This window comes from Microcebus murinus, chromosome 24 (assembly GCF_040939455.1).
Source record: "Microcebus murinus isolate Inina chromosome 24, M.murinus_Inina_mat1.0, whole genome shotgun sequence".
Classification (NCBI taxonomy): Eukaryota; Metazoa; Chordata; class Mammalia; order Primates; family Cheirogaleidae; genus Microcebus; species Microcebus murinus.
In genome coordinates, this window is record NC_134127.1 from 17,226,754 (window position 1) to 17,251,125 (window position 24,372).

The following is a 24,372-nucleotide window of genomic DNA, read 5'->3' on the forward strand; positions in this document are numbered from 1 at the left end:
CCCGCGGACTCTACCTCGCAAGGAGCCCGGAGCTGTCGCGCTTGGCGGGGGCCACCCCGCACGCATGTGATTACGTCCCTCCGGCTCCCGGAGCCGGCGGGACAGCCCCGCAGCCTGCACGCCCCTCTCCCATGAACTGAGACAGGAGGAGAGGCGCGCCGGGCAGGCGACCCGAGCTGCCCGGGCGGTTCAGCCAAGCCGGCGAGTGGCCCTGGAGAGTGTCCAGGCTGCCGGGTGTGGCCGCGAGCGAGCGCACAGCCAGTCACCCCGGCATGTGGGCGCGGCGGGACTCTGCTCGCAGCCCGAGTTCGCCCAGCCCGCCTGCGCCGCCCCTGCCGGTCCCTCCCTCGCTGCCCGGACAGCTGCCGCGGCGCAACTGGACGTGGCGGGTGCTCAGGCCACCCTGCCCAGGTAGGTGCTGGGGGTAGGGATGAGGGAAGGCCCAGAGAGGAGTGTGGGGGTGGGGAGTGGCCTGGGGGAACGTGGGAGGCGCAGAGCCCGGCAGGCTGGCGGGCGGCCTAGGGTCGGTGGCTGTGCGCCCCTCTCTCCTGTCCCTCTGTCGCGCCTGGGGCGGCTCAGGTGCGTGCAGAGCCGGCAAGCGCGGCGGCGCGCGCGGCCGGTGTCCGGTGTCGGGTGTCCGGTGACTGGAGCCGCCGGCTGGGTGAGCGGCGGTCCCCAGGGGGCCGGGGGTTTGGGGTGCTGGCGGGGGGCGGAGGAGTCCGCGGGGACCAGCGAGTCCTTGGTGGAAGTTGTGGGAATCTGGGCGGGGTGTGCAGGCCGGCTAGTGGGGGCACCGGCAGGGACGGGGCGGCGGCGGGGAGGATCTGGGCCGGGCTGGAGTTTCTGGACTCGGGTGGGAGCACAGCCCCGGCGCCTTGTGGCTCCCTGGCCGGCTCGGCCTCCCGCACACACGCGTGGGACAGGACCGTGTGGCCCTCCTTCGCCCGGAGAACCCGGCTCGCGCTTCTTGCACCCCACGCTCGGCTGCGCTTTCCCTGAGCGCCGGCACCGCCCAGGGGGCTCCACGTGGGGCGGGACGCGGTGGGAGGCTGGTCCAGCCCGTGTCCCCAGGGGGCGACGGCCTTCCTCAACCAAGTGGGCACTTATGGCCGTGGCGTCCACGTGGGCGCCCTAAGTAGCCACAGTTTAGTTTCCTCAGAGTTGCTCCACCCCTCCTAGGTAGGGGTCTCAGAGAAAGACCGAGAGCGGCCCCTTCTAAACACATTCTCCTCATCTCCCAAAAGGCTTTTATTTGATTGCTTGTTTAATACAAACAACAACTTGGATACAACTATTTTTAAAAGGGAAATAGTGGAAGGTATATATGGTCATAGATTTGGCATATGAGTGCAATCTTCTAGGTAAATCCATGTGTATGGTAATTTCAAGTTTCTTAAGAACAGTATATTTTCAAAACTTAGCAAAATGTCTGTCATTAAAAATGCAGATAATATTTTAAAATGTAGAATTAAAGCCACAATTGCATTGTGGGGCAGTGGCTGTGGGAGGGGTGAGAATCAGGCCAAGTCTATAGGATGGTGGGAAACTTAACTGATCCTAGGACCCTTTAGAAGTTGGTTTTTGGAATAGATAGCAGGTGTGGGCTGTTTGGCTCTCTTAAAAGGCAATGTGCTAGAAGAAAACAGAATCAGAGCTTTTCCTTTATTGGATCTTGAATAACTGGAAGTTTGTTGTACTTAATGTGTTAGGGGAAAGCCATTTGAGTTTGAATCAGCAATGATTATTTGTCTTCTTGGGGAGTGAAAGTGGGAAAAACCCTGGTTAGTTAATATCCTTGTTTGTTTCTCCTGACCCTGGCTCCGCTTCTTAACTTCACGCTAGATTATATTGCATAGTGCACAAATCATGCAGCTTCTCAGACTGAACTGGCCTTCGTTTTGCAGATGTGGAAACTGAGTCCAAGGCAGCCCAGAATTCCAGCGCTCTTTGAGAGGCGGAGTTGGGAATGCAGGCTGGAGTCCCTGCTGGTTGTCCTGTGGTCACTGTGCCGTGCTTGAGTTTCCATCTTAAAGCCTTGGGGTAGGGTTCACGGGCTGGGGGCAGAGTTAATCTACAGTCTCAGAAGGCCCCAGAGTCAACAGCCTGACCACAGATAGTTCTCAATTGGGTCCTCCAAGTAGTCTCGAGGCCAGTGTCTTTCCTTCGTGATTGGCTAGTTAACTTTAGTGCTGCAAATCCGTGTTTGCTACAAAAGGCAAAACAAAGCAAAATCAAAATGGAAAAAGAGGGAAAGAGCTTGAGCATTTCATCACAGAGGTGCTGTGAAACTCTTGACACGTGTACTATTTACACTGCTGCTCATGGAGAAGAAGAAATCTTGGAGACAAAGTAGATGACTAAGTGGAAGGAGAAATTGAGGTAAGTGCCGGTGAATAAAGTAGGCAAACAACATGCACACCTGGGCCAGCGTGACAGCTCCTCGCTGTCCTTCCCAGGTGGAGTGTTTTCAACACTTGGCCTCTCCTAGGCTTATCAGCGCCAGTTGACCCGGGTGAGGTATGTGAACCTGCAGTTCAGTGAGCCTGCAGGAATCTGCTGGTCGTCTTTCTGAAATTTCACACGTGGCACCGTGTCCTAATGTTCTGATTCTGGGCTCTCAAACTCACTACAGGCCCTCTGTGTTGTGGAAGACAAAAGAGCAGACTTAGAGCCAGACTGCACAACTATGCCACTTTCTAGCTGCTGGACTTCTGTGCTTGGTCTTCTTAATCCGAAAAAGGGGGATAGTGGTGAACTCAAAGGGTTTTGTGAAGGTTAAGTGAGTTAAGGTGGTGCCCGGTATGGTAAGTGTTAGTCCTGTTTTCAGGAGTGCTCTGGGCAGTGAATAGAGGAGGAATGTGACTTTGACACTTTCAGGCTTTTAATTTTTAGTCTCCACCCAACCCTTGAAGAGGATTCACCTCATTCAGGATGGGGAACACAGCAGAACAAACCTCACTGAGCTGCTCATTTTCTGCTGTGCTTTATTTTAGTGAAAGTCAACCATGGCAGTCATGAGAAGTGCCAACACGAGGATGTTTACTGGAATGTCAAGGAGTCATTCCCTTTGGTTTCTTGCCCCTTTATCTTGGAGTGTGTGGATTTAGCCAGCTCCGCCCCTTGAGCAGTTGTTAGAATCCAAAAGTCAAGAAATCATTATAAGATATCAGTTCTGTGGCTGTTAAGGCCTTTGAACATCAACTCCAAGCAAAATGCAAAGTCAGCAAGGGGCGTGCTGAGAGGGGCGTGTGCTCCTAAGTTAGAGTCGGTGACACTGCTTTTCACTCTTTTAAAATTTTCTCTGAATATTTTGTTCCATCTGAGTTCCGGTAGTTGAGTGCTACGGAAGATTAGAGGTTGCAGTTAGTAAGAATAGTTGCAGCTTCAATAACGGCCCCTGTTGCATAATGAATGGTTAGTGACTCTAAGGGCTATATATGCCACCAGGCTGCGGTGCCCTGGCTGCAGAGCATGTTTGTGTCAATGGACTGGTATCTGTCTGGAAACGGCTTTGCAAGGGGGAAGGTGTAGGGGACTCCTTAGGCGGTGAGAGGAGCTTTAAAAATCTTAAAAATCTAGCCGTATGAATGAGAAAGTAAACAAAATAAGAGCAGTGCAAACTTTTGTGGCCATGGTAGGACTAAAGAACTAGTCTGAAGTTTTAAGAGTGTTTGAAGTTAGTGTGGAGAAATAAGGTATTTGAGAGGACATGGCTAGGTGGTGAGATTATTGAGGCAATGTAAGCACCAAATTATTGGTCAATTTCTTAGAACACAGGTTATCTTGAAAAGTCACAGTAGGACTTCTGTATGTCCTATTACTTTGAAACCAAAGTCTTTTTTTTTCTAGAATGGAAATATATGCATAATCTTTTTTGTGATTGTAAAAGTATGAAGGTTTGGTATTTTTTTTAAAAAATCAACCAAATAGAAATGTGTAAAGTAGAATGGAACTTCAGTGGAATTGCCAGCCCCAGTAAGATCTCTGTGAATCCCTCGTGCAAGTCCAAATCCATGGCATCTTTTTCTTTTCTTTTTTTTTTCCCCTGAGACAGGGTCTCACTCTGTTGCCCAGGCTAGAGTGCCATGGTGTCAGCCTAGCTCACAGCAACCTCAAACTCCTGGGCTCAATTGATCCTACTGCCTCAGCCTCCCGAGTAGCTGGGACTACAGGTGTATGCTACCCCACCCGAATAATTTGTTCTATTTTTAGTAGAGACAGGGTCTCACTCTTGCTCAGGCTGGTCTCCAACTCTTGGACACAAGTGATCCTTCCAGAGTGGTAGGATTATAGGTGTGAGCCACCACACCCGGCCCATGACTTCTTTTTAAAGGAGCCCTGTAGTAAACTCTTATAAATCAAGGATCCTTTGTTAGGAACCTAGTGACCTCTTCATTCCTCAGTTTATCTGGTCTGTAAAGTTAGATTTGTTTTTAATTAGCTTATCAGGAAAAGGTACACCTAAAACCTGGTGACCTTCCAGAATCGACATGAATGTTCTCCTTTGCACCTGTACCGATGTTATGGCTCTAGTAGGTTGTCTGGAAATTACACTGCCCTTTTCTGAAGATGAAAGTACATACTTGTGTTTATTTAGTGCTGCTTTTAAGGGAAAATGCAAAATTTGCATTGTAGTCTTATTTTTATTTCTTTTTTGTTCTTCCTTGAGTATGGCTCTGTTTTGGTTTGGTTTAGGGTAACTCTGAAATCTGCAAAATGATATTTTCTTTTGCAACAGGTTGTTTGAAAAGAGGCTTTTAATTACTTCTTGTGACCTTTTTTTTTTTTTTCTTTTTTAAGCCTTACAGTTGGTGGTTTGTTAGGCTGTGTGGCAATAATGTTTGCTTAGTTGAGAGAAGGCCAAACCTCTTTTAATTGTTTTGTTTCCCTGAGATTGACCTGTACAAAGTTGGGGTTTTTGTTATTTTGATACAGTATCTTTGGAAGTTACAGGATCGAGGTTAGGCAAACTCTTAACAAAGGGTGCCTCAGCTGTTTCTTCTTTTCCCCTGAAATGAAAAGTGATACTATGTTTCCTCTCAGCTTTATTTATAAGCCTGTCCTTGCCATTGTCTTCGCATTTTAATACTGCCTAACTCGGGGCTGTTGCTCTTTGCAGGTTCGCTGAACAGCATTTTGACGGGGATATTTGGTACCAGGTCTCGGGAGCCTGCTTGTTGAATTATTGTCGCACTCAGCCGGGATTGTGAGGCTTCGGGAAGATTTGTGGGCACACCCGGTGCTGGCCAAAGTGGAGGCACAACTGGAGGTCATTTTCAGGAACTTTTGCCACAGGTGTAAAAGACGCCTGAACCGCAGAGATGCTGAAACAGATACTAGCCGAGATGTACATAGATCCCGATCTACTGGCAGAGCTCAGCGAGGAACAGAAACAGATCCTGTTCTTCAAGATGAGGGAGGAGCAGATCCGGCGATGGAAAGAAAGAGAAGCGGCAATGGAAAGAAAGGAGTCCTTGCCAGTGAAATCCAGACCAAAGAAAGGTAAACTTAGCCACGTCGCTTTCGTGAATGTGGGTGGAGTAGCTCCCAGCTCGCTTTGACAGTTTCACGCTAGTCACAAGCAGAGCAGGTGCAATGAGCCCTGAGTGTTACTGACATTCTAATAGTGCAGTTTATCAACTTGAAGTCTACACACGCAGTATTCACTTTGGAGTTGCTGCATAGCTGTAAGCAGATCTCTTACTTGAAACCAGACTGACCTTACACCGAAGTAGAAAGTCACTGATAGGGTTTGATTTGAAGGATGTTGAGAAAGGTTTCTGTTCCCCCTACTGTTACAAATGCCTAGTATTCTACTAGAACACAAATTTCTGGTTTCAGTATCCTTATAGCAGTTGTGTTTGCATTTTGTAGACCTGAAGGGACTTTTCTTTGAGGTATCTTTTGTTGCAAGGGGGCCCCTTCTTAAAATGTAGGGAACTGCTATAAGGAAAAACATCATTCTATTTTTTTTTTTAATCGGATGTACTTCTTCATGACCAAAGGAATTCCTGGAAGTTTAAGAGGGTTCTTTTGAGACCGTAGGGGAGAAGTTATTTGTGCATTAAGACTTAAAGCATATTCACACACAGGGATATAAAAGCACACATTAAGCTCCGCCCCCCCTCGCTGCCTTGCATGCAAAATTTGTCATAGATGAATACCTAAGTTGTTAAAATGCAGCAGTTTTTTTTTATTTTTTTATTTTTTTTATTTTTTATTTTTATTTCGGCATATTATGGGGGTACAGATTTTAAGGTTTCAATAAATGCCCATTTCCCCCCCTCCAATGCAGCAGTTTTTGATGCCACTTACAGACACATTCAGGACCAATTTTTTCTCTTTTTTTCATTAAACCAGGAATAAGTTTATAAAATGATGGTTTTAGAGGTTGAGAAAAATGAATCTCACTTGCATGCTTGGTATATGCACAGATTCAAAGTGGAAGTTAGTTTAACAACCTTTACCTTATCCTGTCTTTTATGAAAACTTTTTCAATGAAGCCTTTATAATAAGGAAATGAATATAAGTATCTCACTTATTCGTATCAAGAACAGCTATTAAATACCTGCTGTTTCAGACACTTTGTGAAGCACTTTTACATACGTTATATCTAATCTTCCCCAAACTACTGCGGAGTTAGTATTAACTTTCATCTTTTATAGATGAAAAAACTAAGAGAAGTAATATATGCAAGGTCACACCACAAATAGTAGATGTCCAGATCTGTTGGATTTCACCTAATTCCACACTATCCAAAATAGAATTTTTCCTTCAACAAATACCATGTCCAAACTAAAGCATAACCCCTTTGTCTTTCTGAGCTGGTTTATGCATCTCCTTGCATTCTGTAGTCAGAGTTTATCAGATATAGCTGGCTCTCTTCTGGGCACCACGCTTATTGTGAACATAACATGTCACAGTGTGAGCTGAAGGGTTCTTGTCCCTGGAGTCCACGGCCCAAATATTTTGTTAGGCTTTGGGCTTCTCATGTTTGCCAAATTGGTTTCCTTGTGATGACTTATGACAATAGTTGCAGTTTCTTTGCTTAAATTTTTCCTTTGTAAAGTTTTGAATCTACCTCTCAGAAACCCTGCATTACTTTGACATGAGCGTGAGACAAGTATGTTACTATGCACATGAAAGTTCTATCAATATTTCATGCCAAAAGTTTATTAACCCCTTAAATTTAACACTTGGAAAAATGTATGTTGTGTGAAATTAGCTGTTGTTCTGGCTACAGAAAAGGGAAAGGTTTCTTTCACTTCCCCTAAAAACACAGCATTTCTCTGACTTTGATCTTGCTCTGTCTTTGACGATACAGCCACAGACAGTCCAAGGCAACGCTGTCATGGCCGGCGCTGCCCAGAGGTGCTGTCTGTGCTGTAGACCTACTAAGCCTGTGGTCCTTGTGGGCCGAGACCTCACTGTGTGTGTCAGCTCCTTTTGGGGTCACCTGTGCATTCTGCTTTCCCCACTGCTGCCTCCCTGGCTGGTATTGGGCTAAGTGCTGCTTTTTCTTAGAAGTTCCTAGCCAGGTTATGGCTTTGGGTGTTGTCTTCTCATTAGATTAATATCATATACCCAACTTCATTCCTATCCACTCTGTAGCTCATCACTTAAAAGTTCTATCATTGTCATCTGGCCGTTTTTTCTCTACATATACAGGCCACTGTGGAGAGCGTCCTTATAACGGTTGTGTACTGTGTATCACAGGATCTTGTCCCTTATAGTAATCTAAAGGATGAAGCAGGAAAGGCTAAAAAAAATCAGAAATATGGATGTAACCCAGAAATGCATCAGAAGATGTGTTCTGACTTCTCTAGTGGGGAAGATGTGATTCTTGGGGAGAGAATTATGGAACTACTCTGCTAGAGGTCTGGAGCTATGTTGTCCAGTACTGTGGCCACTTAGCCATGTGTGACTGTCTCAGTTGAGGGGTGTCTCCATTGAGGGGTACTGTGAGTGTAAACTTTCAGATTTCAAAGACTTGGTAGAAGGAAAATAAAATGCCACGGTGACAACTGCATGTTCATTAGATATTGAAATGGGAACATTTTGGAGAGCTTGGGTAAACTGTATTATTAAAATTAATTTCACCTGTTTCTTTTAATGTTTTAAATGTGGCTACTAGAAAAGTTATGATTATGGATGTGGCCCACATTTGCACAGCGCTGCTGCTCTGGACTGGCATAGTAAGACCAGCCAGTGTGTATTAAGCTGACTATGTGTCAGTCCCTATAGTAAACACTTAAATACATTATCTCAATAATCACAACCAAGCCTGGAACATGAATTGCTATTCATGTTTTACAGATGAGGGGAAAGTAAAGCTCAGGACGTGAATTAACTTGCCAGGGCAACAGCTAGTCCATGACAGAGCTGGCATAGACCCAGAGTCTGGTTCTCCTGAAGCTGGCACTGTTGACAAAAATGCTGCATGTGAGCTGACCTGGAGCTTAATGAATTACTCTTGTCTGAAGGTGCCTTGCACACATCTAAAACGTATGCTTGTGTTGGGGATCTGCCATGGAGCTCTTTTCCTGTCTAACTTTATTTGGTAACACAAACAGAAGATGCCTTCCCTTAGCAGAAGGTTTCCCAGCACTTGTTTCATGGAGTCTCTCTCAAGTTGGTGGAAACTTACTGTGGCAGGCTGGGATCTGGTTGCTGTGCCTGGTGCAGCAGCAGCTCCTTTGTATGCTCTTGAAACAGACTTAGATTTGCAAAACTTCACTTGCCAGACTCTCATGGTTACCAAGTGGGCAAGTGCCTTTATGGAAAGCCTTCTCTTGCCATGAGATAATGATAAAGCCATTGATATGTGGCACTGGCGGTCTGCTTTCTCCCCCCCCCCCCCCCACCTTGTGAATCCTCTGTGCACAGTAGGACAGGCCATGACTTCCACTGCTGCATTTGGTTCTTTTCCAATTGATTCCTCGGTCACATCTGACTCCCTAGTAAGAGTTGCCGCTCAGAGACTCATTTCCTGGATCTCTTCTTCCTCTGTTTCTTTTTCATCTCTGCCTGGCCCCCTGAATATCCGTGTTCTCCTGGGGGTACCTCACTCTATGCTGGTGGTCTATGATTTTTGAGATGGCGTTGGGCCAGTGGGGAGCTCATAGGCTCCTTTAAAAACTCACTGAAAGCTTGGGCCCAGGACCATCCATACAACATTTTGTGTATAATCTTACAATGTTCAGACCTGCTAAAGCCCATTCATTCATAGATGCCCCGGGGGTTTGGAGATCCTTGGTTAAGAGTCTGTATTATCTCCCTGGGGCAACTCTTCTGTCTTTAAAGGTCAAATGCCACCTATGAGGCAGTGACTCTGAGACCCGTGTTGCCAGGGCAGACCTCTCATCTGGGCGTCGGTCTTAGTGTCAGTTGCCTAGAGAGCATTTCCGCTCGGAAGATTCATAAGCCCTGCATGTGTGGTGCAAAACCGGATTCATCTGCATCACCCCAACTCTCCCCAGCATCCCTGGTCATCCTGCCTCTCATTCGCTGTCCCTATTCACTGACACCAGACCCCAGGGAGCCACCTGGTTAACCCTGATTATCCTCACCCGCCCACCTGGCCACAGAATCCTATAAATTCTGCATTATCTGTCCTAGTCTATAGGGCTTTTCCCCTCCCAAGGCGTTGGTCTGTTATTAATAGTATGTGCCGGGCATAAGCATTGCATTTGTATTATCTCATTTAATCCTCTTAAGAATCCTGTGAGTTCAGCTTTGTCTCTCTTATCCTTACTAATAAAGAAACATACTTGGAGGTAGAATTAGTGCAAGTCAGTGGTTTAACCAGGATTCAAACTTGGGTCCAGCTCGACTCCATGTCTGTCCTGAATCATTGGTCTTGGCCCTTCTTATCCTGCCTTACCATCTGTCTCCGTAACTCTGAGCTTTAAGATTCAGCTGGGCTCTGCATCTTGGCCACATGGGGAGTGGCATTTATGAGTAATAAGAGCGTTGCATCCCTCTGGCCCTGCCTGGCCCCAGGGGGTCTCCTCGCTCCAGCTCAGTGTTTCTGTCTACTTTTCTGCCTGAAGTTCTTGCTTATCTACCCTCCCACCCTGGCTTCCTGGGACCATGATGCAGAGCAGGCCCTCAGCTCTCCTTTTGTCTCTAAAATAAGCATAAAAGTTTTGGTGTGAATAACTCCAGGATTGTTACCCAGGTTAACAAATATAGCAAATAATGGGGAAAGCAATAGTCCCAAGTAATTTTAGGAAGTCCTGATAGAGATCGGCCTTGGTCTTCATTGAAACGGACATCGGGCTGGACCTGGCCTTTCTGTAGCCCGTCCTGCTCTGTAGGGACAGGAAAGGACAGGATGGTCACTGTGCATCCCAGCTTGCCCCCCAGAGGCCCGTTTACGTTTGTCACCCCATAATCCCTTTGGCTGGTTTCCTTTTCACTCTTGAGCGTTTCAGTTTGGTCCATGCATGACAAGGCTGCCATGAAAACAGGTTTTGCGGTCATGCAGATGGGTTTGGAATTCTCGTCTTGGTGTTCAGTGGCTCTGTGATCTTGGGCAAGTCACTCAACTTCCCTGAGCCTCAATGTCCTCATAGTGACATAGGGCAGGTGACAGCCTAGGGTGATATTTAATGATAAGATCGGACATGGGCCTTGCCCAGTCGGAAGGGACGTGGCCGTGGCACCAGAGTCCCCTGCTGGCCTGGCGTTCATCGTTCAGTTTCTGGATAGGTTGAGAGGAGTGGGGTGTCCTAGAGGAGAGGCCAGAAGAAGGGAGGTCTATTGGGACAAAGTGACAGTGGTTTATGGAAGTCTATCCATACGTAACCTCGGTGCTGGCAGGCACCTGCTCTGTCAGCCCTGAGGGGACCCCATCGTAGCTAATGTGTGAAGTTGTTTCTACTGTCCCAGGCCACCGTAGGAGGTCCTGGCATTGATTCTCTTCTGGCTTCTGTTGGCTCAGTCCTTGGTCCTCTCTTTGTGGAGGTGGAGTTCACAGTTCTCCCCCCACCACCCGCGCGTGCGCACACCTTACTCCCGCACTCACGTGTCGCTTACTACAGTCGGCTTCTGAGTTGGATCCCACTGGGACAGAGGCCGGGTGCTGACTCCCTGACGCACAGATGTTCCCCACGCCCAAGGAGATGACCCAGCCCCCTCTCTCCCTCTTGCTCCCCTGCTGGACGTGCCACATGGGGATAAACAGGACACAATGGGTGTTGTGAGCCATGTCACACTGCAATTCAAGACTGGGATGAGCCTGGCCATTTCCTTGCCAGAATGTGTGCTACTCCATTTTTATGTGACATTTTTTAACACTGCCTTCATTATAGGTGGCCCAAGGTGAGGAATAAATAACTGCAGACCTGAGAGGAAATTTCTCTGCATAACGAGGCAGGGAGATGGGTCTCTATTCAGCAGTTCTTTGTCATGCGGTACCGAGCAGGACTGATTCACTTTTCTAGAGAAGTTGGTTTTAGAACTTTTCAAAGATCCCTAAGATAGTGAACACAAACAGCCCTGCAGAGTACAGACATGATTCAGGGACTGGAAAGGAAAACCTTATAATTAAATGGAAGTGCCACCAAAAGGTCCCGCCCGCACTGTCCTGTGATTAAAGAGTTCATGTCATTTCAAGGTGAAGCCGACAGAAAATCCAGAATGCCTAGACCATACCAAAGCATGGAAAGATGTGGTGCGTGGCCCATTAGGATCCCCTGAGCTTACACCCTCACATTAAGGAGGTGCATTGAGCGCCGAAGTGTAGTTCTGTCCATCTCCGTGTTCAACTTTGGCTTCCCGGGCTGGAGCTTTTCTCATCTTCTTGTCAACACCTTCTTCTTCACCTGGTCTCTGCACCTCTGTCTGGCCATCATCCCCTGGGGTCCTTACCGTGTCCCCTTCCAACAACCCAGCTGTGATATAAGCCCCGCCCACCCACCCCAGTGTAAAGGCATCTGTCAACCATCTGAGCCCTTCAACTGCCCTGCCTGTCGCTTAGGTCTATCAAGCTTGTGCCTGGAACATAGCAGATGCTCAGTAAATATTTGCTGAGCAAATGCCTGAATCATCTTTTTCCTCTTCAAGAATAAACTCCAGAGCACATACTTACTGCCAGCTCTGGGTCTCACTGTCCTTTTCTTTCCTGTGCCCTACCTGTCTCCCTAAAACAACTGCCTGTGAAATCCAGAGCTGCCTGAGGTCTTTCTCAGTCGTAGCGTCCCTCCCTGTCGTCTCAGCAGCAGCCGGTTCCCTTTCTTCTCTGGGCTGCAGGGAGGTGCTTTCTCCTTGGTATCTTTCTCCATTATTTAGTTATTTGGGGCATCAGAATCCTGTCTTTTTTATTTATTGTTGTTCAGGACTCTTTTCCCTGCCCTCTCTTCTGCCTCCTGAAGGAAGCACATGCTTTTCCAGTGTTGTTTGCTTGGCTGCATTCTGTCTGTGAACTCACCTGTGCCAGTGGCGTCAACGGTGACATCTGTAAAGTGACCCCCAAACCCATACTGTCAATCCCGACCTCACTTCTTATCCCCAGTCCTGTAGTCCGGGTATCCACAGAAGAGTCTCCACGTGGAAGTTCTAGCAAAAGTAAACATAATTGATTCTACATTTCCAAAGCAGCTCATTATCTTATACCTCAAATACATTTATTTTCTTGATGTCACTATTTCTGCCTGTCACCCCACTATCCTTCCCAGTTAGCAAGTTTCAAATGTTTCGTGTCATTTTTGAGCCCTTCCTTGCGTTCAGCAACCTGAACCTTATTGTCTTTTCTAGCACTGCCTTTCCTCATACTGCTGCCTGGTGTAGGGCCTGGCCACCTCACGCCTGGCCTTTTCACCCCTAGTCTGTCCCCATTCTTGCCCCAGACAATGAACCACCCATGGCAGGTCACCGTTGTCCAGCCGGCATGGTGCTGGTGCAGCAGAACTTCCTGGATTATCTTCCTGACCCGAGTGCCACCTGCTCATAATATCCATGGGCTCTTCATTGGCCATTCAGACACAGGACATGGAACCAACACTTTCTGAGCATTTGTCATGTAGGTAGGACTTCAGCATGTTTATTGTGGAGGGAATTCAGGCTCAGAAACAAAGCGATGTCTGTGGGGTCACATACCTAGTTAGTGGGAAAACTAGGATTTTAATACAGCTTTCTGGCTCAGTGGCAGTACCGAGACTAAAGTGAAATCCCTTAGCCAGGAGTGTGGACCCCTGTGCCATGGGGCACTCTGGTCCCCTGCATGGTCTTCAGCCCATGCCAGGCATGCCGGGTGACTTCCAGTGTACCTCTCAGATCTGGCCGACACCCTGGCTCCCTGTTCCCCAGAACCCCGCGTTGATCCCCTTCTCTGATCTCTGGTCATGCTGTTGCTGTGTCAAACATCAAACTCATGCCCACTCTCTGTGTAAATTCCATATCCACCCTCTAATGCGCAGCACAAAGAACTTTCCTTATTTCTTCTCTGTCTTTCCAAAGTAATTTCTCCATCCTCTGAATCCCCGCTGGACTGAATAGAAAATCAATGCTGGTTATAGTTATGCCCCTCTGGCCCTCCAGGGGCCACGCTAGGTTGGCTTCTCTGCGTGAGCATCCCAGAACATCCTTTAACTCCACCCCACCTCCCCGTATTCCAAGCCCTATTACTTTTATAATTAGTTATTCATTGTCTGCCTCCTACAAATATAATGTCAGGTCCTCGAGGGCAGGAACCGAGCTGTCTTAAGTGTGCACCTGCATCTCTCTCAGTGCCTGCACGTGGTAGACATGTGATGAAATTCATTAAATAAATAAGGTACTGCCTTGGTCTTCCTCTCATAGACTCTGGGTTACTTGCAAGAGAATGGGCACATTTCTTTCTTGCCCATGTCACTTATAGCATCTGGCTGTACGTCTTGTTCATAGTAGACACTCAGTTGCCACTGCATGGAATGAACTGCAGTGAGGGGCTTGGCGGTCAGTCTCTCATGTGGGTGTGAAGCTGGCGAGTGGGAGCTCGCACGCCTTATGCTAGACTAACTTCCCTGCCCTCCTGCGACTTCAGGGAGTTGTGTGGAGCCCTCGGCAGCCCCCCCAATGTCCTTGCTTCGTGACCTCACTGAAGGGCTCTTGGAGGTCAGGAGTGGTCAGGACAGAGCTTGCTGTCAGTGGCACTCTGCCAAGAGCATAGTTGTGAGCATCCAGCGAAATCTGACTTTTGCGTTTTATTCTCCTTGCCTGAGAGCCACTATTCCTTTATCCTCACCGTGCTCTCGCTGCTCCCCTTTTTGCCTTCTCCCCTCCTTGCAGTTTCTAAGCCCCTGCTCTGTTCACAGCACTGCTAGAATTCCTCTCTTCCTCCTGCGGCTTGTAGCCTGCGGGACTCCCTGGGGACCGTGCCTTGGGCTGTCCTGGCTGAGCCCCTGGAATCTCCCATTGTCCTCTGCACTCCCCTGGCTCTCTGCCACCACCCTCTCTGGGCGTCGTCCTCCTGCTGTCAAAAAAAAATATCAGTAGAGACCCACTTAGGTGAAGGCTGAGAGATGGACATCATAAAAATATTATTAGTTGCCCTGAGAGGATGTAATAAGGGGAGTTTTATGAGGTATGACAGCTTTCCAAAGTTAATGAACAATTTGGCACAGCCTGGAACAGAACTCGAGCTCGCCAAGGCCACACGGGGGCCAGCCCCACTCGGGCACACTGGGGTCCGTCCTCTCCTTACCAGGGGGGTCATTTTTGCTGTTTCTGTCTGTAAAAACAGTAAATGTGAATCCTTTTCTCATATCGCAGACTATGAGACTGTTTTCCTCCCCACCCCCCGTGTCTCTGTTCAGAACTTGATTGTACGGGAGAGGTGTCCCTTGCCCTGGGAACAGTAGAAAGCACAAGCCTGGCTTCAAGCAGCCTGCTTTTGTAAGGTGTCTGGGGGGCACAGTATGCAGAAGGCCACCAGTATATTGGACAGAAGATTATTTAATTGGAAACCGTCTTATACTTAGCGTAAGAAGACGAGAGACGCTCTCCATGTGGCTGTCTCACTCTTAAAGACACTTGTCACGTGTCCTGTTGCACTTAGCGCCGCTGGCTAGTTTGGGGTCTCAGGTGGACTAACTTTGGACCACAGTGGCCTTAAGGTGGATCCGACATATTCAGGGACTGTCCCGCTTGGTCCCTGCTAAGTGTACTGCACCTGCCCCAGTTGTAGAGTGTGTGACCCTGGTGCCCGCATTTCAGGAGTGCTAAGGTGTAACCCGACCTGCGAGACCGATTGTAAACAAGGATTATTTAAGTGACTTCGCCAGGTATCACGCTACCTGGTCGTATCATCTTCTCCCAAGCTGGTGTGAATCTCTGAGGCAGCCATATAGGTAAATAATAGGGCGGCCACGATAGCAGTTAACCTCTATTGAACTCCAGTTGTGTGGCAGTCACCAGGGAGCACTTGGCGTAGTGGCACCTGCCTGGTCTGCGGGGCAGTCCCATGTAGTCCTGTGTCCTGTGTAGTATTAGTATTCCCATTTCACACATGAGGAAATTGAGTCTTAAAGAGATCATATAATTTGCCCAAGTCACATAGCTTGTAAGTGGCAGGGCTAGGATTTGAACCCAAGCCAATCTAACTCCAAAATGCATGCTTTCTACCCATCCACGAAGCCAAGGAAGATAATGGAAACACCAAACCCTCGGGTAGCTGTGCAGTTTTGGGTTACGGGGAGATTCTTAGACTTAAGAGGTGACAGAGTCTGGTGCTAGCTCTGTTACCCTAAAGAAAAATACAAATAATGAACATTTTCTTCCCATCTCAATTTCTTCATTTACAGAATAGGCAGGTGTGAAAACCATACCCATGATATTTTTAAAATAATCCTGCTGCAGCTGCCACCATTAACATTGCTACTTACGGATGCTGCCTGTTCCCAAGCAGGTTGGAAGTGCTTAGACTTATCTAATGTTTTTTTTTCCCCCAAAGTGACAAGGAACCTCATACTCTGTAACTAAAGGTATCTGTTCGATCTTGTTTGTTTGTATGCAGAGAATGGCAAATCTGTCCATTGGAAGCTGGGAGCCGACAAGGAAGTCTGGGTGTGGGTGATGGGTGAACACCATCTCGACAAACCCTACGACATGCTCTGTGACGAAATCATTGCTGAGCGGGCCCAGCTGAAAGAGCAGGAGGCAGAAGAGCTCAGGTACGAGATCTGCAAACCAACAAGAGACTTTAAAAGCTCCCCACGCTTTAGAAAACACTGCAAAAGATGCCTTTCGCTCACAGTATATCTGGTGGGACAGCGAGGTGTTCTTTGAGGGTCACAAAATAATTTTAGATCTCTCTGCAAAGTCTCTTTACACTTTTGGTGTAAAGACCTTCATTCCCACAATGCTATGAGATCAGCGGCTTCATTTTGCTGTGTGTCCTTCCAGTTTTGATTTGTGATTAGATTTGACATAAGCATGCAGATTCCCCATCGGTTATCATTGGTGTCACTGGAATTGTGTTAGACTAACCCAGGCCGATGCAGTTGTCAGGAATATATGTGAGAAATGCAATGACTGCTCAAGTTTCGAACCTTCTAAGAGGAAAGTTGCTCAGACAAGGGCAGCTGAATAAATAGGCGCTGTGGGAATTGAGAGATGAACAGGGAGGTTCCTGTTCAGGAGGGGCAACAGGCAGATGGACAACTAACTTACAGCCAGTGCGGGCTGTGATTTGTGCTGCAATGAAAGGATAAACACAGAGCCAAGCAAGCACAGGTAGAAGTCTATCATTCTGATCCACAGAACAAAGTAAAATCTGAACTGAACCTCGAAAGTGAAGTAGTTTTCCAGTTACTGAAGGTCAGGAAGGAAAGTGCAGGCAGAGCACATAATCGAGACCCCTAGACTTGACTATGGGTCATCCTTTGGGGAAGGGCGGGGTCTTCTGAGCATTTGGGGTACACTTAGCCAAGTGGCGGAAGACACGGGCCATGCTCTAAAGTGGCTTGAAGGCCAGATGTAGGAGAGTGGACCTTATTCTGTGGGCAGTGAGGAGGTTTTTGGAAAGGGAAGTGACATCATCAACTGGAGGATGGTAATATAGGATGGTAACATCAACTAGAGATATAGACGGTAGGGAAACTGAGGCAAGTAACGGCGCTCCACTGCTAGATGGTGCCTGAGGCAGCCTCTGTGAAGCGTGCTGTCCCTTGGGGTCCTCCTCTAGCTCTGGGCAGTGGTGGTGCCAGCCCTACTGTGAGCTGGTGAAGTGTAGACATCAGGGTGGACGGGAGGGACCCGAGGGCTGGTGATGGGAGCAGTGGACTTCCAAGGGCTGGGGGAATCCTGCCCACCAACACCTGTGGCTTTAAAACTGCATATGGATAGATGATAAAGGGATGATTTGCTGACCGATCAAAAGGAGGGCATGTGCTCTAGCAGTTTAGCTTCCAAACCAGGAGCTGGGCGGGCCTGGGTTGAAGTCTTGGCTGTGCCACGATGGAGCCTTGGAGAAATTATAACATTTCTTTGAGCCTCTTATAACAAGGTGAGGATACCAGGGTTTTTCTCACAGGGTGGTTATGAGGATTGAGGTATTGTCACTGAAGTCCCTAGCAAAGGGCCCAGCCTGTTGCAAGCCCTCGGTAAATGGTGTCTGTTTCTGTTTTCCACATATGTCGAACGTCCACATCTGCTTTGGAAAAGCTGTCCTGGTTGAAGAATGTTTGTGACGATTCCACTTCTGTGTCTTTTCAGAAAAACCCAGTCTGAAGAATTCAATAGCTTCAAAACGAAATCGCAGTACCGTGGCCTGCAAGTCCCAGTTAACCGGGAGGCTCAGGACACCCGCAAGACGGGGACAGACGGAGGGGATCCGCGGCAGGGACCCAGCCTGGCACCAACGCTGGGAGAGGAGAAGATCCGAGTGAGTCTTTCGTGTCTGTCAATGTGCAGAATTTCATACCCAGGGCAGATAAAGACGTGGGGGCCACGGAGAGGAACGTGGCCACGCGTCAGGATCTGAAATTGGGCGGGATACTGCCCGGCCTTAAGGTTCTGCTGTTGGTTTCATTCTGGGGGGATTTGGCTCCCCTGAGACTTTATGAAAAAGAAAACACCCCTTTTCATGGGACTGATGGTACTAAGAACTCCACGAATAAAATTAGGCATTTTAAGATATTTTCAGGTGCCCCCCGCCCCTTTCCCACCATTTATACATCTTCTGTTTTAAGAGGTTGGCAGACTTTTTTTCTGTAAAGGGCCATTTGGTAGACAGCTCGGGCTTTGTGGGTCACATGGTCTCTGTCACAGCTACACACCGAGGAGTGAGCATGGCCACGTTCTAATAAAATCTGACTGTCAGAGACAGGCAGAGGGCTGGATCGGGCACATTTGTGATTTAGGTTGTGTTCTGTTGAGTCCTCCCCTCTTTTTGCAGACTCGAACACTGGCTTTCACAGACTGTGCCCGTTGACTATGGGGACAGTTACGTCCCCAACACAGTGGAATTTTATGCTCAGAACTGGTATGAATTCTCCTGTGGTTCAGGTGGCTTAAAAAAATCTCAACCATAATTTGCTGCTTGGATTATAGTTTGGAAGAATGATAAAGCTAGTATGAAATACCTTATTCTGCCAGGAATTTACCCTGAGAATTTGCAGTTGTTTGACTTGAGTTCGAGTCTCCATCCCTGCAACACTGGTCGTGTGTGCTCATGACCTCTTGGAGGCTGTCAGATGGGGGTGTGGCTATCTCCTCTCTGCTTTGCTGGTCTAGTAAGAATCTAATAACCAACGTGGGTCAGGGGTTATTACATGGCAAAACACACGCTGAGTGTGTCTACCTAGTCCTCACAACAGTGCTATGAACTAGAGACCATTTGTATTTGCCCATTTTACAGATGAGGAAGCTGAGGCCAGGTGTGTTTGGTTAAACAACCTGCTCAAGGTCTTATTCAAACCCACGTCTGCAGGACTCCAAGGCATTTCTTAACTATTCACTCTTGTACTCAATTGCCTCCATTAATGCGAGGCGTGTGAAGAAGCCTTATAAAGGGATACAAATATGAGACTGAAAGTATTTAGGAGTATCAAATTCTAAAATTTGGTTTACATCTCAGGGACAGCCCTGGGTTCTTTCCCCAGATCCCCAGTGAGGCACCCCAACATTTGTAGGCCTTCTCTGCACCCAGCATGTTTAACACCAAACCCCTCTAAGCAGCTGCCTTCCCAGCACCCCTAAAATGAAGAACAGTTGCAGCAACGAATGTCCTTCAAGAGCATTAAGCATGTGTGTGCATCTTTGTGCTTGAATTACAACACTTTCCTAGCAAAAAAAATTTTTTTTAAATAGGCCAGGAGATTAAAATGAAAATTAAAATAGATACCATGGTTATTATTCTTTAGCCATCTCATAGATACTAAAGGGAGAGTGGTGCTGTTCTGTTATGTGTCAGCTAAACTGTCACATGGACAGAGAGAGGGTCAGGGGACAGAGAAACATTTAGGTGCAAGGAATATGGAAAGCAATGGATGAAGGGTTTTTATATTTCTGCTCTTCATCTTTCCCCATGTTAGAGAAGATGGTCTCAAGGTCTCCGGTGATGTTTGCTGAAGTTCATTCTGACAGCAGGATGCACAGGGAGGCAGGTGACCTGCACAGCTACCAGTGTGAGCATTTAAGTAGTAGGTCATCTTCTGTCTCTGGCGTAGCTGACTTAACGGTAGACTTGGATTTTTATTGTAAGCTCCATATGTGTTACTATACTGGGCTAAATAGTGTCCCTCCAAACTTCACGTCAACCCAGAACCTCAGAATGTGAGTTTATTTGGAAATAGGTCTTTGCAGATGTAAATTAAGGATCTCGAGATGAGATTACCATGGATTTAGGGTGAGCCCTAAGTCCAATGACAGGTGTCTATATAAAGAGGAAGGCCAGGTGAAGAAAGAGGCAGAGAGCAGAGTTACGCTGCCCAAGACAGCAGCCACCGGAAGCTGGAAGAAGCCAGGAATGATTCTCCCCTGGAGCCTTAAAGGGGAGCCCAGCCCTGCCCGACACCTCAATTTCTGACTTCCGGCCTCCAGAACGGTGAGAGAATAATTATCTGCTGTTTGAAGCAACCACGCTTATGGTAATTGGTTGCAGTAGCCCTGGGAAAGGAATGCAGTTACTTCAGCACGCTTTCTCAGAAATGTTACTTCATGCTACCCTGATTTAATAAAATGGTTATTAAAATAGAGAGGCAACCATTTCAGAGGGACTTACATACTTTCTGGAATGCCAGAAATAACTTGAATCCCGCCTCCTTCATCTCCTGGTACTGTAACATTGAACTCACGAGTTTCTCTATTCATAAAAAGGGAACAAATAATATGTGCGGCAGAAAAATGGCAAAGATGTTCACACTTGGATCTCGGAAACCTGTGAGTATGTGACTGTACGTGGGGAAAGGGACTCTGCACCTGTGACGAGTGATAAGGACCTGGAGGTGGAAGATGACCTGGATTCACTGAGTGGCCCCACCTGACAGTGTGAGTTCTGGAAACCAGAATCTCTCCTGGCTGAGGTCAGAATCAGAGGGAGATGGGGCTATAGATGGTCGGAGAGATGGGATGTTGCTGCTTTCGACCATGGAGGAAGGGGCCACGCATAAAGCAAGAACGTAGGCAGCTTCTAGAAGGTGGAAAAGGCAAAGAGACAGACTCTCCTCTGGAGCCTCTAGAAGGAACACGGCCTTGCCGACACCTTGATTTCAACCCAGTGTTGGACCTCTGACCGATGGAAATGTAAGATACTAAGTTTGTGATGTTTTAAACCACTGAGTTTATCATAATCTGTTACAGCAGCAGTAGAAAACTAATGCCATCTGGTAGCATTCAGTGATAAGGAAATGAGATAATTATTTCTATGTCTAACACACATCAGATATTTGGTTAGCTCACTTTCCTTTTCCCCTAAAAATTCTTTTAACTTAAAAATATAGAAGAAAATGTTGGCAAATCTCTTATAGACACAGGTCTAGGCAAAGAATTTATGAAGAAGACCCCCAAAGGCAATCACAGCAACAACAAAAATAAGTGGAACCTGATCAAAATAAAAAGCTTCTGCACAGCCAAGGAAACAATAATACGAACAGACAATCTACAGAATGGGAGAAAATATTTGCATGCCATACATCTGATAAAGGGCTGGTAACCAGAATCTCCAAAGAACTCAAGCAAATCAGCAAGAAAAAAAATTAACCTCTGCCGGGCGCGTTGGCTCACGCCTGTAATCCTAGCTCTCTGGGAGGCTGAGGCGGGCGGATTGCTCGAGGTCAGGAGTTCGAAACCAGCCTGAGCAAGAGCGAGACCCCGTCTCTATTATAAATACAAAGAAATTAATTGGCCAACTAATATATATAGAAAAAATTAGCCAGGCATGGTGGCGCATGCCTGTAGTCCCAGCTACTTGGGGAGGCTGAGGCAGGAGGGATCGCTTGAGCCCAGGAGTTTGAGGTTGCTGTGAGCTAGGCTGACGCCATGGCACTCACTCTAGCCTGGGCAACAAAGCGAGACTCTGTCTCAAAAAAAAAAAAAATTAACCTCAATAAAAAGTGAGCAAAAGACATGAACAGAAACTTTTCAGAAGAAGATAGACTAATGGCCAAGAAACATGAAAAAAAAAAATCCTCAGCATCTCTAATCATCAGGGAAATGCAAATCAAAATCATAATGAGATAATGAGATACTACCTAACTCCAGTGGAGAATGACTCTTACCAAAAAGTCCCAAAACAACAAATGCTGGCGTGGGTGCAGAGAGATAGGAACATTCATACACTGCTGGTAGGACTGCAAACTAGTACAACCTCTATGGAAAGTAGAATGGAGATACCTCAAAGAACTAAAAGTAGACCTGCTATTTGGTCCGGCGTCCGACTAGGTATTTACCCAAAGGAAAAAAAAGACATCATCTACACTCTAATGTTTATAGCAGTGCAATTCACAATTGCAAAGATGTGGAAACAACCCAAGTGCCCATCGATACATGAGTGGATAAATAAAATGTGGTATATGTATACCATGGAATACTACTCAGCCTAAAACAAAAAAAAAGAAAAAAAACCTAATACCTCTTGTATCATCCTGGATGGAACTGGAGACCATTCTTCTAAGTGAAGTATCACAAGAATGAAAAAGCAAACACCACATGTACTCATTAAATTGGAGCTAATCGATTAACACTTACGTGCATATATGGAAATAATATTCATTGGAAATCAAGCAGGTGGGAGGAGGTGGATGGGAAAATTCATGCCTAATGGGTACAGTGCACACCATCTGGGTGATGGGCACCCTTACAACCTTGACTTAAATGTTACAAAAGCAATTTATGTAACCAAAATGTTTGTACCCCTGTAATATTCTGAAATTAAAAAAAATGCAATTCAGGTTTAAAGATTTCCAAGTGTCAGATATACTTCATTTTAACTATAATATCTAAAAGGATATTGCCTTGTCTTTAAAATTCCTCCATGTACCCAAGACCTAAAATCTGTTTATAAAAAGGGAAACCTTCAAGCAATTTTTACTGAATTTAGTGGTTGTGATGCTTGTCTGAATAACCGAGGAAGGATTCAAAGAGCAGTCATCTTCCTGGATTATAAATGATACTTCAGGAAAATCAGCTGTAGATTTACTAAAGTAGTCTTGTTAGATCTGTAATAAATTTCCTCAGGACAGATAATCCCTGGAAACTGTGCTCCGTAGTCTCATAAAGTGCACCAGACCTGAATCGGAAAGCACTTCTTACTGGTCTGATCTAAAAAAATCTGTCAAGGGCTATGGAGAGTGGGTGAAAGTTAATTTCATCCTGAATGTTGATGTGCGCTCAGCATCATAGGAGCCCTGTGGCTTCTACGTCAATGACTTGCAGGAGGTGGTGCTTCTAGTTGATAGTGACCCCTTATATCTGTGCTGATCTGCCCGTTGCTGTCAGAAGTCCAGTTAATGGAAGAATAGCATGTTGTGGTCGTGAATAAGGGTATTTTGTTTATGAACATAAGAGTAGACTGAATTTCTGCATTTGTTACCAGTGTTTTCTCAGCTCTGCTCTGATTATCTTACAAAAGGATCAAGGCAAGCATGTGATCAGGGTCCCCCTTTGGGCCTGTGTGGAACTTGGGGTAAATCCTACAGTTACTTTGTTATTCTCCCTCTTGACCCACTAATATTTTGAATGGGATGGAATCGGGTTAATGGAATGCCAAGGTCAGCTTCAAGGGAAGAGAGCAACACAGCATAGGAACCTAGCCAGGAGCCTGGGGTGGCGGTCGGTGAAACGGGTAGATCTGCCCTAGCGCTGGTCCTGGGGTGATGGGGTTTGGGGAGAGGAGTGTGACATTTCAGATCTATGCAGCCCCGTGCAGTTTTCAAGACTTACGTTCACTGTTCACTTCATCCTGACACCCACAGGAGGTGGGAAACAGGATTTTGTTCCTGTCCTCTGAGTGGAAGAATCAAGGGCGATGGTTTGTGCAAAGCCTGACTCGGAGGTGGAGCTGGGACTGTTACCTGGGTCTCTGACTTTAGGTCATGTTGCTGTCTGCCCCAGGGAAGGTATTCACCTCCGTATCTCAAGGATCACGCTACTACGATTAGATTCCGGGGCTTTCCCTGCCCCCATTAGGAGGAATGCTTTAGACTTGGGGGTTCTTAGCTTTAGATTAAACAGAAGAGCTTTATCCCTAAGAAAACATGGAGAAAAGGAAGGAGAGGAAGGAAGGAGTGGGAAAGCACTGGAGAAACAAGATTAAATCCACCTGCCTGGACTCCTTAAGCCCAGCTGGTCCACGCTGGTGTTTTTCCAGAACCTACAACTCTAGCATGTGTGTCCTTCTCTCAGTGTGCCTCACGTTCTTAGGGCAGCCTCTGCCCTGTGCCCTAACAGGGTCCCATCTGTACCACAGCGTTTGCTACCTGTGCTAGGTGGGCAAATCTCAGAACCTTCTGGAGCCTCTGTTTTCTCATCTATGCAAATGGGAATTAAAAATAACTGCCTTGTTTATCTCCTGGGTTTTTGGGTAGAAGTTACATGAGATCATGTGTTTGAGAGTGCTTTGCAAACTGTAAGTCCCAGTGCAGATCTAAGGGGTTATTTTAACTTGAAACACTGGCAGCCTTGCCCCCGCTTGGGCTGGTTTGGCTGAACTAGTCATTCCCTGAGTAGATACTCATCAAGGGCTCAGTCTCTATAATGACAGGTGTTGTGGAGCCACGAGGAGGCTTCAGAGAAGCTCTTCATCTTTCAGGAGTTTTAGCCCCACTGGAAAGAAGAGAAGCAGTTAGAAAGCACTGATAAAGGAAGGATCTAATCAAATCCCAGGTAGGGAGTGGCCTGCTCCACTGGTTTGTGGAAGCCAGGGATTGAGGAGGGGCATGTTAGAAATGC

The 24,372-nt window shown here is 46.9% G+C and overlaps 1 protein-coding gene across 2 annotated transcripts in view; it reads left to right on the plus strand.

Annotated features, from left to right (window-relative positions):
- Positions 1 to 269: 269 nt before the first annotated feature.
- The window catches only part of SH2D4A (SH2 domain containing 4A), a 58,805-nt gene continuing 34,702 nt past the window's right edge, over positions 270 to 24,372 (plus strand). For both annotated transcript variants that reach the window (XM_012785059.3, XM_012785067.3), the window contains exons 1-4: positions 270 to 411; positions 5,120 to 5,502; positions 15,998 to 16,154; positions 17,698 to 17,866. In XM_012785059.3, coding sequence (XP_012640513.2) covers positions 5,322 to 5,502; positions 15,998 to 16,154; positions 17,698 to 17,866 — 507 coding nt within the window. In that variant the 5' untranslated portion in view covers positions 270 to 411; positions 5,120 to 5,321. The remainder of the gene's footprint in view (positions 412 to 5,119; positions 5,503 to 15,997; positions 16,155 to 17,697; positions 17,867 to 24,372) is intronic.